The 17683-nt window shown below is 39.2% G+C and overlaps 1 protein-coding gene across 1 annotated transcript in view; it reads left to right on the top strand.

The window, feature by feature from the left end:
• The window catches only part of GRIN2A (glutamate receptor, ionotropic, N-methyl D-aspartate 2A), a 151071-nt gene extending 137654 nt beyond the window's left edge, over nt 1–13417 (top strand). Inside the window, exons 11-12 of the mRNA XM_010003197.1 lie at nt 10109–10347; nt 11627–13417. Of these exons, the coding sequence (XP_010001499.1) occupies nt 10109–10347; nt 11627–13417 (2030 nt within the window). The remainder of the gene's footprint in view (nt 1–10108; nt 10348–11626) is intronic.
• The last annotated feature ends 4266 nt before the right edge of the window (nt 13418–17683 follow it).

Here is a 17683-nt window from a genome sequence, read left to right as displayed (position 1 = left end):
TGCTTTAGAACACTGAACCTTTTTTAAATAGAAGTTGCTTTTTTTTTTTTTTTTTTTTTTTTTTTTCTTGCAGGATACAAGTGAAGTGCATTACTAGTGAATTTCTGGTTTGTGTGTCTTCCTGTCTGTACATTACATCTCATTATCAGCAAAGGCTTCCAGTTGATGATTAGCATCCAGTTTTGTTAAAATAATTGATCTTTGGGGTAATCCCCTGAAGCACACTGGTGGCTTGCTATGGTCACAAGATTAAATTTCATTGTTTTTTAACAGAGAAAAATATTTCTAGTGAGACACAAAAGACTATTTCTCAATCTTCTGTTGAGAAATAGAAGCATCCAGGAATTCAAAAGCAACTAAAATGATACAGCAGCTAAGACACAGCACCATCATTTTGTTTCCTCTTCTGCCCACAGCCACAGGAACGTGTCAGAACAGAAATGTGCACTGAAGAAACATCATGTGGGCTCTGATTTCTTTTATAAAGGTCTGCAAAGAGCAGCTGGGCAGGCTGACATACCCAAGGGCCAGCACAGTAGCCTAGCAGCTGGCAACTGCTTTTTTTTCTGCTAAGTTGCCATTCAATAAATGTAGGAAAGGCTCAGGCACAGGGCCTGTGTCATTTTGCAAGTCTGTAACTTCTGGACTGCAACGTGTGAATGCACCCACTTCCTCCAGCCTCCAGTAGCAGGAACTTTTGGCCATCTGCTTGAAGGCCCAGGTATTGCTTCCCTGGCTGGGGCTGCGTGGTGCCATTTGAAGCAGAGTGGTTCTGTTCTAAAAACACAGTGCAAAGTAGTTTAAAAGACGTTGCTCTGAAACCTTTACCATCATGTTTGGCATTTGGAGCAGAACCAGTGGAATCTAGTAGGTGAAGGGAACATACTTTTCTTTCTCTCCTTTTTTTTTTTTCATTTTTGAGCAAGTGAGATCGTTGAACTGCAAATTACAAAAATGCTTTGAGATTGAGAGTGCAATAGGGCTTCCCAGTGTGCAAGGGATGGAGAGAAAAGCAGAGAGGAGCCTTTAGCCATGGGGGATGGAGCAGAAATGGAAGGATAAAAGATACATGCCAGAAGAAATGGATGGAAATGTGGGACAGAAAAAAGCTAAGTAAAGAGGGCAACTATAGAGAGGCATGGAAGAATATAAGCCAGCTGCCCAGGTCAAGCATCTACTATAAGTATTTGTAACCTATTGTGTTACCTGCAGCTTAGTTCCAGAAAAGGTCTGGGAGGAGATCTCCAGGAAAAGAGGGGCAGATGGTATAGCTGTATTAAGCCCTTAACCCTTAAGGCTGCAACCTTTAAAGCAGTTAGAGAAGCAGACATGTAAAGAGGAAAACTGGTTTTCATCTGAGTTCCTACAGAGGTCTGTTATCCTCTTCCTAATAACTTTTAGTTCTGGCTAATCTTCATGTGCTTTTAGGAGAGCTTAGTACACTAAGAATGTTTTTCCTGGGTAGATAATTGCTTCCTATTCCTTAGGGGTAATGGATAACTGTGGAAATGAGATTCACCTCCTTACCTCTGGAACAGGAAAGGTCTTTGCTACTTTTATTATCATTTTTTTTTTTTTCATATTTAGTGTAAGCCTCCCAAATCACTGTCTAGATGATCAGGACATGCAGTATGACTCACTGGCTGGTAAAGACCAAGAAGGAAATACATACGTGATTATCAGGACATATTTGCAGTGCGAGCTGCTCAGGCAGAACACACCCACAATCCCAGTGATTTTCTGTTTATATATTTAGTGTCCTCCTCAAGCAGTGGGTGGAACAAATGTGACTGGAGAATGAGAGGGTATAAGTAGAGGGTGTTTGTGTGGCTGAACAAGAGTTAGAGGAGTTGAAATATTGAAAGTCGTGCTTAGCAGTTCTAATGGGGGCTTGCAGGGTACAGTCATTAGCTCCCAATAAGTGTGTTGCTGGCAGTCATTTGTATTCTCCTTGCTATTTTTACTGGGGGAAATAACTTGGAAAATAAGAGTAAGAGTTTTGGGGGATCCAGACTGAATTCAAAGAGTTGATATGCTTCTGTATGATCTCTTGTATGGAACCTGCTTTATGGATTGTATAACTGGGTCAGATTGAAATTGATGAGTTTATTGAACCAAATGCAGAATGACCTATTTGGCTTCTGACTCCTGTATTCAGGGTAAAGACCCTTTATGTTAGGGTCTGTAAGTGATGGGGTGCTGCTTTCCTCCTCCATTACTTAATGGGAATTTTCACCAGGGTAAGTGTGAAGGAATCTGTCCCGAAGTTTGAAAACTGCTGTTTGTCCTGTCTGAGCAAGCAGATGGTTCTGCTAGTGCAGCCAGAGCCCTTTGAAGATGATGCCCTACATCTGAGCAATGTAAAAATACATATTTAACCCTTTTATTCAAGCTCTATAATTTATATATATCAGTTTTCTTTACTTGAATGATATCTCCTTGGCCTGAACTTAGGTTAGCATTTTGCCCAGGAGTCCCCACCCCTTATATCATCAACACCAGACTGGTTCTTTTGTCACCTTCTGCTCTGTCATGTGCACTATGATCTCCTGCTGAGGTGGCCTCCTCCTGCCCTGTACTTTATACAAGTCTAGGGGATGTGCTGACACTGGGTCTGTTCTGCTTAACCAAGAAAACAAAGGCATGGAGTGCAGTCTGCCCTTCTCCAGCAGGGCAGAGCTTCCCTTGCCTGCCCTGGCACGCCCTGCAGCGCATGCAGGCGTCTGTTAGGTAGGGGTGGCTGCCGTGTCTCAAGCAACAGGGTGTAGGGGAGAATTAAATTTTCTAGACACCTCTCATTCATGCAAAGCACTGTGTTTTGGAGTCAGAGGAGGATGACTTTCCATGCAGTTGCCAGATCTGCCTGCTGCAGGACCTGGCATTAGTGCAGGTGTATCCAGCACTGGGGGTTTCCACAGCTCAGGTGGTTGCAAGTGTCTTTGTGCAACAGATCTCACTGTGTGAACCCAGTCTGTCACCCATGCTGTAGAGAACAGTGGCCCATATTAGAGAGGCCAGTGCCAGAGAAGTCCCATTAGATTATTTTTCCCTCAGCTTGTTTTAGGCTTGCTGTTTCTTTTATTTTCTGTTGGAACTTCATTGCCGGGTTTTGGTTTGTGATAAGGTGGAGGCACAGGCTGGGACTCTGAGCTGTGATTTGCAAACAGCACATGAAGTGTTAAAAGTATTTTTTTTGGATCCAGAAGAGACATATGAAATAGATTTATTCTCCTTTTGTGTGAAAGAATAATTAAATAGATTAAAATTAAGATAAGAACTTGATGAAAATACCTCTCAAGAGTACCTACAGAAGTAGCTGTGAATCCTCAGTCATTATCCCCAGGAACCTGTGTCTTTAGCCAATAAGATTAAAGTAGGGCACAACAACACCTGTCTTTTAAAGAAAAACTCAGTGAACTATTGACTATAAAAGAATAAAAATTTAAAAGTCAGTTTTCCAATTACAAATCTGGTAAAATTAATGTAAATACTCATCTGATTGGATAATTGTTCTTGCAGAGTGTACATGAAGTGAAACACAAGCAAAGAGTAAATTATTTCCCATAACTTTAATGTCTTCTTGACCAGCATTTCTCCAATGTAGGGCTAATTCCAAAGTCAAATCTCTGGCCGTTGTTATTTCTTCAATTTCTCTCCATCAAACATTGTGTCCAAACCTCTGTTGTTGGTGTTTCCCCTGGGGACTGGCTGAATACAGGACATCTAAAAGCAAACACTATCCTGGACTTTTGGCTGCTATTTTAGACTGTCATGAATCTGTTTTTAATCTGGCAGGATTCCCAAATCATACTGAAACCCAGCCTGGACTTGGCTTATTTCCCAAGAGTGAAGAACAAAGGAAGTAAATCATGGGCTTTGTTTGATTTTGGGGTGTTTTCCTGCCAGGATGCAGCTCGAACCAACAGCTGCACTGGCTGGGACAGTGACCTTTGGTGCTTGGCAGCAGCTGTGGGGAGGAGCAGGATAGAAACCCTGTGGCTGTCGACTTGGAGAAGAGGTGGAAACACTACTGGGTACACAGCACTTCTGACACATGCTATTTATTGACTCTTGGTATAGGCTCTTGGTTTTGCCATCAGGAGGACACAGGTTTTAATTCTCCATCTCTGCCTCTTTTTCCCATGTTTGTATCTTCAGGGAGAGAGGCAGAAGATGCTTGGATGCCACTCAACTTTCAGAAGTCTTGCTTTCTTTGCTGGAGCATCAAGTTTATTTTATTTGCTTTTTAAATAAGCAGCAAAGAAGGTTATCCTAGTTTTTTTTGTTCTGTTTTTGGATGTAATGATAAAACTTTGTGCTTATTTATCTCTGGCAAGTTTGTAACTCGGGACACACTTAGGTGATAATGAAAGGTTTAATTTTTTTACTAATCATGACAAAGGCAACAGACAAGTATTGGAGATCTCTTATTCCTTCTCAAAAAAAACCTCAAAACCCCACAATAAACAAGCAAACAATCAAAAAACCAAACCAAAATCTTACCCCAATTGCTTTTCTATTAGTGCATGTGAAGAATGATGGATTATATGGGTTTGGGGGTTCCATTTTTTATAAATAACATGTCATTTTCAGTATGTGTGTATCTTCTGGAAAGCAGGTGTGAAAGCAGAAGAAACACCACTCAGAAAACAAAATTAATTCATTGGAATGACCCACAGGGCAGATAGATTTAACTGTCAGTGCCTCGGGGCTGGCCCATGATTTGGGAAGACTCTGCCTCTTTTGGGAATGTGGGTTAATGGACAAAGCTGAGAACCAAGGAAGGATGTCAGACCTTCCAGGTACTGGGATTAGGAAATGGCAGGGATCTGGGGATACCGGTAACCTTTGAGAGTTGACACATCTCCAAGAGACAATGACAGAGGCTGCAAAAGGGCAGCATCTTTTTCAGCTCTGAGAGGATGGTGACAGGGATAGATGACACCAAAGCCTGCAAAAAGTGCTAAGGGCTATGATGAGGAAAGCATGTAATTCTACCCTTTGATCTGTGTCTGGATAATGATGGTTCTGTTGTGAGAAAAATGTTCAGAGGGTTCAGTGAGCAGTTTATCACTCCTTTGCAGAGTGATAAAGTGTCAAATACACTAGAGGTGCTGCACTAAAAAGCAGGAGGAAAGGCATTCTGGACTGGGCAGAGCATAAAGGCCAACGGGCATGTTGTAGAGCAAACAGCAGCCAGAGCAGAGAGCACTGCAGCCACAGGGGCAAATTCAAGAGATATACAAAGAGTTCTGAGTACTGTTTGTACTGTAACATAAAAATATTTCAAATAGTCTTGAATTACCCACTGAGAGAGCTAGAATTTTGCAGTTTATTAGAGAAGACCATACTGTGTTTTGAGCGAATAGTGCAGAGGCTCAACACTTTTTAAAATATGGATCTTTAAAATACCTGCTTATAGTGATTCTTACACTATGAATGAGGCAGACTTTTTATGATAGAGTGCCACAGAAATTAAAAAAATAACTTAATATAGGCACCACATAGTTATTTGTGAATTTCACAGGTTAAATATATTTGGAACATATTAAACAGAAACTAAACACTGTTTTTTTTCTTGATCAAATACATTGGAGCTGTTCATTTTCTAACCTTGTGCCAATGTCATCATGTACTTTGCTATAATCTGCAACTATTCTTTTAATTGTTAATCTAGTCCACACATTGATGAAGGTAGAAAATTATTATGTTTGTAAGTGTGTGAAGTGAAAACAAAAAACCTTAAAACCAGACTGATTAGTATTTATAAGTAACTTGAGACTTTCCTATTAGATACAGGCTTGAACTCCATTAACAGCTGGTTCATTGAGGCCTGGCATTTGTGTAAATTGTGGTTGTTGACTTGGATTTCCAAGGTCTGTTTTCTGGAAGATTTCAAGCTCTTACTTGCTGATTGGAATTATGCAATGATGGGACTGAACTCTCCAATGATTAGTAGTCACTAATTACTTGCCTTTCAATTTCCAGAACTAGGATATTGCTACGGGTGTCATCACCTGAGACATGCAACTTGCAAATTAAATCAACCAAAAGGATTAGAAGGACACCAACTCTCCTCCAAAAAGACTTTATTCTTTTAAACCAAAGTTTAACAAGACTCAGAGTTCAATGTTTTGAATCCCAACTCTAGGCTAAGTTTGGAAGTTGCTGGAATGAATTGTTAAAAAATCCCTTGTATCTGAGGATTTTGTAATAAAAATGTTATCCCTTCTGTAAATATCTTGGATAAAACATAATGGGCAGGAAGAGAAATAAATGGACAGGGCATTTTTGCCAGTTTTGTAGGGTCAGCTATGCAGAAGTGGTTTTAGAGTTCATTTAGTAACTTTTGTCTATGTTTCTTTGTGTATACATTTATAGCATATGTAAGTATATGCTGCAAATGGTAACTGATTTATATATATAGAGAGAGACCAGAACTAGCTGCCTAATGTGTCCATTCCCAGATAATATAATTTCATAAATATGAGAATCCAACAATTCACAGTGCTCTGCAATCTATAAAATTGTGGATTAATTTTGAGTATTAATTAACAATTATTTCTGTCATTGTCACATATAATAGAAGGGATATTGTAACAGCAGGATCTGTGGGACTCTGGGGTATTTTATTCTTCATCACTTGCCAGGACACTGTCATTTATCTTGACTCAAAACAAGCTTAGTTGTTTTCTGTGGAGATGTTTTTAGAAAGGTTAGTGGATTATCAATAGTTACTTTAGATATATGTGCCAAAGGGAAAGAAACTGAGAGGAAACTGTAGTGAAAAGAAGTTTAAATTACTTAGTGAATTTTGTTATGAATTGTAAAAGGGCAGAGCAGTCAAATCAAATTGATGTTTGACAGTTTGGGGAGATGTGGATTTTCCTGTGGGAAGTAATGAGGGCTGATTGTCAGAGCTTCGGCTACTAATGCACAAACCAGAAATACTGCTCTCTTTATTATTATTCATAAACCATGGGGAAGACTTGAAAGAGAGACAAGGGAGACATTCCACTGAGGTTTAGCAGAACAAAAGTAATCCAAATGTTCTAATTTAGGGAAATGCAATAAGGAACCCCAATTATCTATGTGGCGCCAGTGTGCAATATCCATAGTGTTACAATTAATAATTTCGTGTCCTTATGTCCTGGATTAGAAGACTTTTAAAGATATATTAGGAATTACTTACTTCTTTGGGGATGCTCTTGGGTATTTTGAAGATAAAGCACTGTAATTTGGAAGTAGATACACTGCCATTTCCAGCTATAGAGGTTCAATTCATGCTTTCAGCACAAAGCTAAACTCAGAATTACCTAGGAACCAAATTATCTCTATTGTAAATTTGTCAAATTCCTTTGGTAAAGTACCTTGGTACTTGTCTTTTCTTCTTCAATTTTTCCTCCACAGTCTATGAAAAACAATTTCTTCATTCCAGTCCTGTGTTCCACTTCCAACTCACACATCCAAATTATCTGTAGTCTGCAGCTTTCCTAATGCCCTGACACTCTCTTCTGCAAATGCTCTTGCACGTCAAGGTCATTGATATTCCAGTCTAGCTTGGAGGTACACGAAATGTCAATATAGCTTCCAGCCATTTTTTTCTGGTCTTTAATCCAATGTTGTATAGATTAGAATACTGAAAATGTGTTCCCTCATCACTGGGTGATGGATGACTGGATCAGGAAACTGTAGCATGGGAATTCTTCTGCCAAATCAAAGCTGTATCCTGAACTGGGAAACACACCAAGCCAGCTAACACTGTACTTTCTAGCCCTCTGCATTGCTTGCTGTGTTTTCTAGAAACAGTGAAGTTTGTGTCATTAAAAATAATAATATTAGAATTACTCAGGTGACTGTATTGCCAAAAGAGTGAGAAGGCACCTCTGCACATGGAATGTTTCAGTCTGAAAACAAATCATATCATGCGATAGAAAAAACAATCCTGGCAGGAACAATTGCAATTTCTTGCATACCTCTGTCCATGTTGGCACTAGCAGCCACTGCTAAGTGATAGTGTCCTTCATCTGAGGCCAAATCGGAAATATGGATTCCAAGACTAAGAATATGGGCAATGGGGAGACAGTGGATCTGCTTCCTTATCTGTAAGTAAATGAAATGTTTTCATGGCAGTGAGGTTGTGGCGTAGCCAGAACCAGATGCCAGGAATGCTCTGTTTCAAGTATGAGATGCTGCCAACTATTGCTCTGCTGCTGCCTGGGAGGCAGGCTGTGGCAGCAGCAAAAGGCCAGAGGAGCCTCTCAGCAGAAAGACTGGAGAATCCAGAAGGTATGGAGGGAGCAGAGGGGTGTGTCCAGGGCACCAGGAGAGAGAAGGCTGGGGGTATTTGACATGGAAAAGTTTGCAATTACTGCATCACCCAGGTCTCGAGGGGAAAACAAAGTGAAATGGGACAGAAAACCAGGAGAACTGTATCTGAAAGGTACTGCTAATTGCAAGAAAAATCATTATAAAGGAAACTTAAACAGGAGAGGGGTCTTACTGTATTCCTGCCAGTATTGAGGCATTAAGTGACAGTTATTTTCTGTAGAATACCACTATTTTTCCTCACTTGCTGCATGTGCTGTATGAGAATAGCTCACCAAACTTGCCACCAGAGTAACCTGCAGCCACAGCGTTTGGGGGATTTTATATCCAGTGGTGGTGATTTCCATTGCTTGGAAGAAAACCAGAAAGTTTTGATAAGTAACGCCTTTTGTTTCTAAAGTGCTTGTAGATCAGAAAGTGGTTTAAGATGGCATCTCCAAATCAGTTCACCTGTCACTGAAATGCAGCCAACTGTGAGAGGAAATGTGCCTAATGACTATTGTACTGATGGTTCCCAGGGGCAGCCAACAGCTGGGCCTGGTTGCTACTGCACATGCTGAATTTTTAAACTTGTCAGTTAATCTTTGTCTGGGTAGTCTGTCTTTCAACATTCAAAAGCATCTTCTTGGGCTGGGAGGCTGGAGTAAAAATATGTTACGGAAGGGTTATGTGAATGTAAAGGGTACATAGACACCTGGATACTAATGTTGCTCACGAGGTGATCTGGCTATTCAACATAAAAAATAAAACCAGATACCAAATCACATCCCCAGATACTCAAACTCTAGGGAGCAAGAGATAAGAGTGATGATAACAGAGACTAAACACATTAGAAGAGGTTCAGCCAGAACATTGCCAGCTTGTAAGAAAAGGGGAAATTTATTTGGTGATATTTAAAGGAGGGGTCAGAGTGGATCAGGGAGGAACAAGCATGAGAAAATCTCTTTAATAAAATCTGTTCCTTGCTGGCTTTGCTTTCCAGTCAGTATTTTTGACTGTGGGGGCAGATATGGTTTGTTAGGGGACTTCTGGAAATACCTGAGGTCAAAGCCAGTGCCCAGGTAAGTGGTGTGTGGGGTCTGGGCTATTGCATGGACTTAGCCCGTGTCAGTTTTTGAGGGGTCTGTATCTACAGGTGTGTTTGTGGATCACACAACTGATAGTGTATGCATGTTTCATTAGCAAATTTCACTCCTCATCAGCTGGGCAGGAGGAGAAGGAGGAGCAGGCTGTCTTCATTTGTGTTTGTAAGAGCCATGTGGGTGCTGTGAATGACACTGCTGACTGTGGGGGTCTGTGTGTGCATCAGCACCTCTGGACTCCACACATGGGTTTGCCACCAGCTGGACCTGCAGATGGGAGCAGCATCAGTGGCATCTATTGGACTAGGATGGGAAGAATCTCCTGGGTGTGAGCATGCATGAAGCACAGCTCTTGTGGCTGGGTTGGAGGAATCCCCTGGGACTGGAACCCTTCAGTTCCACTCTCTGTAACAAGCAGTACTAGTTATAGCAAGCAGAAGAAAGTTTTACCCAAATTCCAGATCCTACTTTTTCAAGCAGCCAGCTTCCCATGGATTTTATGAAATCTGAGGACATCTGTGACTAGGGTGATGTGAGTTGAAATCTGCTATATTTGCAAATCCTTAGTAGGTAAGACTACAGAGCTCCACAAAGAAGTGTTAAACGGTGCTGTATTTTTAAACTTGCTAAGATTTTCAAGTACTGTGAGCAGTAATTTTTTTTGCACTCTAACTGGTTTGACTCCTTCCTCTCCCTAGGGGAAATGGAAGAGCTAGAAACCCTGTGGCTGACTGGTATTTGCCACAACGAGAAGAATGAAGTCATGAGCAGCCAGCTGGACATTGACAACATGGCAGGAGTGTTTTACATGCTTGCAGCAGCCATGGCACTCAGTTTAATAACCTTTGTCTGGGAACACTTATTTTACTGGAAACTTAGATTCTGCTTCACTGGAGTCTGCTCAGACAGGCCGGGATTGTTGTTCTCAATCAGCAGGGTTAGTATTATTTTCATTTACTCCCTTCAGGCAACAGACAGAACAAGCACTACCTCTCTCAAAAGTTATCTTCCTTTTCATTCCCACTTGGACATTTGAAATATATGATAGACCATCAGTGTGATGCTGTAGAGAGGCCAATGGGCTCTGGATATACTTGCACTCCATGGGAAGTCTTTTCCCCACTGGATTATTCTATGGTGTGAATTATTATATGCCAGGATAATCACAATAATTTTACCAAACCCAAAGTAGCTTCAAATATCCAAGTAACTGATACTTGTAGTAAAATTAAGGAAGTATGTGTTTGTTCTTATATTTTTGACAAATGAGTTGGCTTTTTAATTTTATATTTTTTAACACTACTTTCTTTAGATGTTTGACTTTGCTGGGATTTTTTAATACAGCTAAGGAGAATAGAAAATTATGCTAAAATGCCTAATTGCTTTAAACTGTACTGAAATAACCCTGTAGTAAATTGGGCTATATTAAAACTCCATTAGAAATACTCTGCCCTGCTCTGTTGGGGATTGTCTAGAAAAGCATATACACTTTTACCTCCACATTTTATATTTGAACTTCATACTTTGGTCGTTATAAATGTTAAATTCTCCTAACCAATATGGAGGGGAAAAGTGCCTATTTCAAAGGCAAGTTTAAGAGAATTAGACGTTCACAGGGTTGTAAATGTCAACTGAGCTCATAGGAGTTTCTGAAGATGTTGGAGTTAAAAGACAGACTTCAGCCTTTTGCTTGAAATGAACTCAAATTCAGGATTTAGAAAGAGATGGGATTTTTTTCCTGTATGCTTGGTTAGAATACAGAATGCCATGACTGCAGATAGAGAGATCATAACTAAGAGCCTTTTTATTATATGAAAGTGAAAAGTACCTTAATTTCCAAGAAAATAGCCTGACTGTTTAGAGGGGTAATTTAAACACTGCTTCAAAAGAATTGTTTCCATTACTAAAGACTAGTTACATTCTGTGATGGGACTAGGCAACCTTTTGGGGTACCTTCTGATCTTGTTTTCTAGAATAAACACTGGAGGCCAACACAGACCCTTGGTTTGTAAAATACTGGTAATTTTTTCCCTTTATATTTCCAACACATTATTCTCCCATATCAATGTAAGGAAATGCTAAAAGAATAGAGATATTTTTAATCTTTCCAGTCATTAGATAAACCATGCTAATTGTTCTTTATTGTCAATAAAAAATAGAATGGAAATATTTAAAATGTACACCTTGTGATTTAATTTCTGTTCCTCATATTACAGGGTATTTACAGCTGCATTCATGGAGTACATATTGAAGAAAAAAAGAAGTCTCCTGACTTTACTTTGACCAATTCCCAAACCAACATGTTAAAACTGCTGCGAACAGCAAAAAATATGACCAATATCAATCCTTCAAGAATTAGCTCCCCCAAAAGAACAGCTGATTTTATTCAGAGGAGTTCCTTGATTATGGATATGGTCATGGATAAGGGAAACTTGATATTTTCTGATAACAGATCCTTTCAGACAAAGGACAACTTTATTGGTGACAATGTGAGTGAACTGCAGACACTTTCTGGCAATAGACACAAGGACAATCTTAACAACTATGTTTTCCAAGGCCAGCATCCTCTCACACTGAATGAGTCCAATCCAAATACAGTAGAGGTTGCAGTAACAACTGAAGCAAAAATGAACTCGAGACCCAGGCAACTTTGGAAGAAATCTGTTGAATCTTTACGTCAAGATTCTGTACGTCAGAGTCAAGGTTCCCAGAGAGAAGATGGGTCAGATGAAAACAAGCAGCTTTCAGTGAAAAGCCAAATATATCTTCCTGAAGAGATTGTCCATTCAGATATATCAGAGACATCAAGTCGAGCTACTTGTCATATGGAAACTGAAAACAACAACAAGCACCACAAAACCAAGGACAATTTTAGAAAAAGGACAGTAGCATCAAAATACCCAAAAGACTGTAGTGAAGTGGAACTGACATATCTGAAAACCAAACAGAGCTCTCCACGGGATAAAATCTACACGATTGGTGCTGACAAGGAGCCAGAATTCCACTTGGACACACCTCAGTACATTGAAAACATTGTCCTTCCAGAAACCATAGAGCTTCCTGATGTCTATCAAGACAACAATGACAACTACAAGAAAGCAGAACATCCTAACAGGACTCCTCTGCATAATGAAGACAGTCTTCCAAATAATGACCAGTATAAACTTTATGCAAAGCACTACACTTCAAAAGATAAAAATGCTTCCCTAGGTGATATGAATGATAGATACAGACAGAATTCCACCCACTGCAGGAGCTGTCTTTCTGATTTGCCCACTTATGCGGGACACTATACGAGCAGATCTCCCTATAAATGCGATGCATGTTTGCGGACGGGGAACCTCTATGATATTGAGGAAGATCAGATGCTGCAGGATACAACAAATTTGTCACTTCCTGAAGAAATATATGAACGTAGCTGGTCACAAAATAATGCCCTGCAATATAATAAAAAGAATAAGTTGAGGATTAGCAGGCAACATTCTTTTGATAATATCGCTGAAAAATCAAAGGAAATTGATATTGGAAGACGTTCTCGAAGTATAAGCTTGAAAGAAAGAGAGAAATATCTACAAAGTAGTCCATATGCAAGCATGTTTAGTGTTCCCTCAAGCAAACTGTTGAGCAACAAGGCCTCCCTTTTAGCTCATGCCCTAGAGGACAGTAAGCGGAGCAAGTCCCTGTATCCTGTTCACTCAGATGATAACCCCTTCCTGCACTCGTATCATGACGACCAGCACTTATCTCTTAGGCGAAGCCCAGCTGATCTTTATAAATATTCATTACCAACAAGAGGAAGACATGATAATTACTTAAGGTCATCCATAAAGTCTACAGCATCATACTTTTCCAGGGATGGTCGGATCCATAATGACATGTACATTTCAGAGCATGTTCTGCCTTATGTTGCAAATAGGAATAGCTTGTACACAACTCCAAGGGTTTTTAATTCCTGTAGCAATAGACGTGCGTGTAAGAAGCTGCCTAGCATTGAATCAGATGTTTAAATTTTCCATGAACACTTCATCTATAGGGAAAAAATAGTTGCCACCATCTTAGAGGGAGAATTTATCCTTTAACAGTATCCTGCTATGGTAAATGATACGTAAACCTCTCCCTTTCCCAGTGTACTTTTGCACATGAATAGGTAAACTAGTATACTCTTAACCATCCTTATTTTAAAATATGTCTTGTTGAAAAGGATAAACATCAGCCATTTATGTATGCTTTATATATAAATGGCAAACTGTACTGAAATAGCCCCGATATATGTTGGCAACTATGCTGATTTGTATCTAATTATTTTGCTATTTCGGTTATTCTAATTTATGTTGCTAAGTATCATTCAATGTACTTTTGTCCTTAGAAATGTTTAATGATTTTTCTAGTACTGGATAAGCAATATGGTGTGCATGTAGTATGACACAGACAAAAAGAATTAGGAACGTATTTGCACAGTTACAAAAGTAAGACTCTATAAGAGAACAGAAAGTGAAACTTTCAGAAATACATTTTATCTTCATAATAATTTCACAGCCAAATAATAATTAAAAAACCCCAAACTCTGGGGCCTTAAGAAATAAAATACAACGTGTTAGTATAAAATTAGTATGGTCTTTCTAGACTGACAGAGAATGATGGGGAAGACTGTAGGCCCAAGCATGTGAACTGCTGTGTACCAAAAGGAAGCCCCATGGATATTGCTTAATGTTAATGTACAATGCTTTTTAAATATTTCACATGCACTTACCATTACAATCTAAGTTTGACAAGTCTGCTGTCATCTTGATAAAAATTTCACAGCTGCCTAATCCAGAGTATATATTTTTAGATATCACTATATGGCACTTACTATGGAGCTGTGGACTTTATTAGTAACCTTGAGGCCTAAAGTGTACGTAGGTTTGCATTTGCCCCTTACTGGTGATTACTCAGGGCTGTATAGTATTTCTTTTATTCCTTCACTTCTCAAACCAAATCCAAACCCACTGTAGTTCTTTGTTCATAGTGTATTAGTGACATTAATTATATGCTCATAGTATTAGAGCTGTTAATACAGTATCAAACACCGACAGCCATACGTTCAGTGTAACCCGTGAGGAGCACAGTGCTGTTTACTTGCATGCACAGTGAAGGATTAACACCTCTTGAGGGACTTCTTCCTTCCAGAATATTGCACATATTTGTTGAACATCAGATGATTTTTTTAAGCTCTCTGATCAAGTCTGATATATAAATGGAATACATGCATAGATAGTTGAGGAGTGGTATCTTTATTATCAGTTACTGGTGTATGAAGATATTGACATAACAGGGATGCATTGCTATATGACTTCTAGGAAAGATCAAATAAAATCCCTGTTACACACCCCTCCTTATCCCAATTAGGAAAAAAACCCAAACACACACTAGATTTTATCCATAAGGGAGTGTGGAAGGAAAGAGAGGAAGTCTTTCATTAGTAGAGTGTGCAGCCGTAAATTTAAAGTAAATAAGCATAATTGCTAATATATAGAAGTACTGAAAATATTCAACAGGTGCTCTCCCGTTCTCCTGCTACTCTGTTGTGTAAAGGAAGTTTAGATTATTCGAGCATTATTCCCTGCATTTCACTGGAGAACAGTGAGCATGGAAACCATTACCACTGTGAATTCGAAAATGTGAATTTTACCCTATTTTTTCTCTAAACTAAAACTTTTTGCAGTAGAATCATGTCTGTCAGCTGTATTGTAATGCCAGAGGTACAGTACGTAAGTTGCTTAATTTGGAATAGTGTATTGCTGAGCAGAGTTGCACATGGGAGGTAATATAAATGATGTGCAGGGATAGACAAAATACAGCTTCTTGCATTTTGTTTACAGGTTTTTTTTTAAACAGAATTAAGCTGGATTTAGCTACCAAACAGTCCAGAATGAGTCCTTGGTATTTACAAATGTATCTGTATGTTCACCATGATGGTGAAGGGTGAAATTTTTGAAGGAATTAAATGCAATGAGATTTGGGCTTCCACTTCCCTTTTGAGCTTCCAAAAAACCTCAGTATACTTTATTATAAGTATGTTCAGAAAGCATACCTATGGGTGTCTGCAAGCTGTTCCAAACAAATATGTTTTGAGCATTATTTATTCAACAGTTGTTCACAATGATTTGCCCTGATTCACATGGTATGCTTTCTGCTTCCTGGCTGGATGTAGTTTTTATAAATAGAAGATCCTTACCTACCCTCAGAGATAGATTCACATTTCTTAACAACAGTTGTATGAGCTAAGCAGGGCTAGGCTGTTTATAGCATGAATATTATTTTTCATCAACAAAAAACCTTTTCCCCAAGACACAGGTATACTCTGCCTTAGGTCTACTGGAAAGCATATTCACTACAGTGATAAATATTGTTGGAATGAGTTTAATACAAATATTTCAGGCAAATTTTAATTTCCAATCCAAATCGTAGTATATTAAGTAAAAACTTAAGCACTTTGAACTATCTGGTGTGTTTCAGCAGATATAGGATTTGCTAGTACCATACCAAAAACTGCCATGCAAGTTGCTGAGAATTTTACCAAGTGAATCATAAAATTCAGTGGTGGTTCTTGTATCATCTTAAAGCTCTCAAAATATTTGCTGAATGCTCCAAGTCTTTAGTATCACCATCTCTTTCAAACTAGCCACAAGTAATTCAGTCTACAGACAAGCACTGTATGTGAAGTTGTGAGAATGAAATATAGCCCATTTACAATGTTTTCCAAGTAAATCATTGAGATCCAAATGTAAACATCCAAAGAGCAGGTGGATTTGTCTTTCTGTGAAATGTACCATTAGCTAGAAAGAAATACATTGCAGTGCTTGCTTTTTCTGATTTGAGCAGATTTCTGGTCACTGTAGGGATTTATTATTATTATCTGCAAACATGCAATACAATCACCTCCCCAAAATCTAAACAAACTAAAGAGACAGAGGGAAAACTTGATAATGTTGCACAGCAGTTGTTCACATGGAAATAAAAGATGCTGCTTCAAAAGCAAACCACCCAAATTAACAGATCCTGACAGCAGGGGGAATCAGAATCTGCATGCATTTCTTGTTTTGATCTTGGCGCAGGGTTTTAGGCAAGTAGCTCGTGTGGTCGTGGATGTAGAAATGTAAAGAAGCAGCAGCTGAGAAGTTGAAGAAAACTCTTCAACAGCAGAGCCACAAGCCACAGCTTGTGAGGCTCAGCCCTAAAGCGCATGGAATTCTGAATATTGCCTGAGCTTTGTTGATATATTTGCACTGACTTTCAATTAAACCAAGATCAAGACTTTCTGTATTTCCCTCTCTCTCACTCTAGCTGCTGCTATTCTTGAAGAGGAGAAAAGAATCTTCCTGCATAACTGGCCATCCTTTCTGTACCTTTCTGGATGGTGCTGGTGACTTGTTACATTTTCCTGATTACAGCTCTAGCAGTTTGTTGGTCATTCCTGTCACCAAGATTTCCTGTGACTCCAGCTGAAACTGAATCAGGCTGTAAATGATATGGGCCATTCTTGGTAGCATGTCCTGTAGTGTTACACTGCTCCTGGATGACAACTTTTATGGAGGCAGGATTTTGAATTGCTGAGGAATGGAGTAGGTACATGGAGGTAAAAACAGCTACATAGACATACCTGCCTCTTGCTTTTTTCCTCTTTTAAAGACATTGTAGATTTTCTTAATGTTTTCATCTTTCCCTTTTCACCACAGTAAATTTTCCTTTTCCCTTTTAAATGGATTTTGTGTTCTGCTTGTGTTCTTAGAGCAGTGTAGCCACCCACTAACTTAAACGCATGGAAATAAGATATTTAATATATAAGATAAAATTAAGGAAAATTAAGAGTTTTGTATTTCTGGAAAAATCTCATTTCATGTTTTTGCAGCTTTTGCTTGGAATTCATTATTCTGCTACCTAAGAATCTTGGTTAGGAACAAGAGTGCTGTGGACAAGCAGAAACTAAACCACCACCAGCTCTGTGTTTTGGCAGCATCTCATAAATGCATGTCTCCTTCTCTATGATCTTTCAGGAACACTTAGGAGGTGAGATAAGACTCATAAGAAAATCAGGACTGATTTTTGTTTTTGTTTTTTTTCTGCTGGTGAAAATAAATCTTTTTACATAGTTTTAAAGGTAGCAAAACCTGGAGCTGTGTAGCATAAGTTTTCTGTGCTGGAAGGGAGAGAGAGAGAGAGAAAGCCCCCTCTGGGTGGTTCCGAGCATGAAAGGCTTGGAAGCAGTTGCGTATGTGATGTGTCTTGATTTT

Source organism: Chaetura pelagica, unplaced genomic scaffold, assembly GCF_000747805.2.
Source record: "Chaetura pelagica isolate M959 unplaced genomic scaffold, ChaPel_1.0 scaffold138, whole genome shotgun sequence".
Lineage (NCBI taxonomy): Eukaryota > Metazoa > Chordata > Aves > Apodiformes > Apodidae > Chaetura > Chaetura pelagica.
This window is presented reverse-complemented; position numbering and strand designations above follow the sequence as displayed.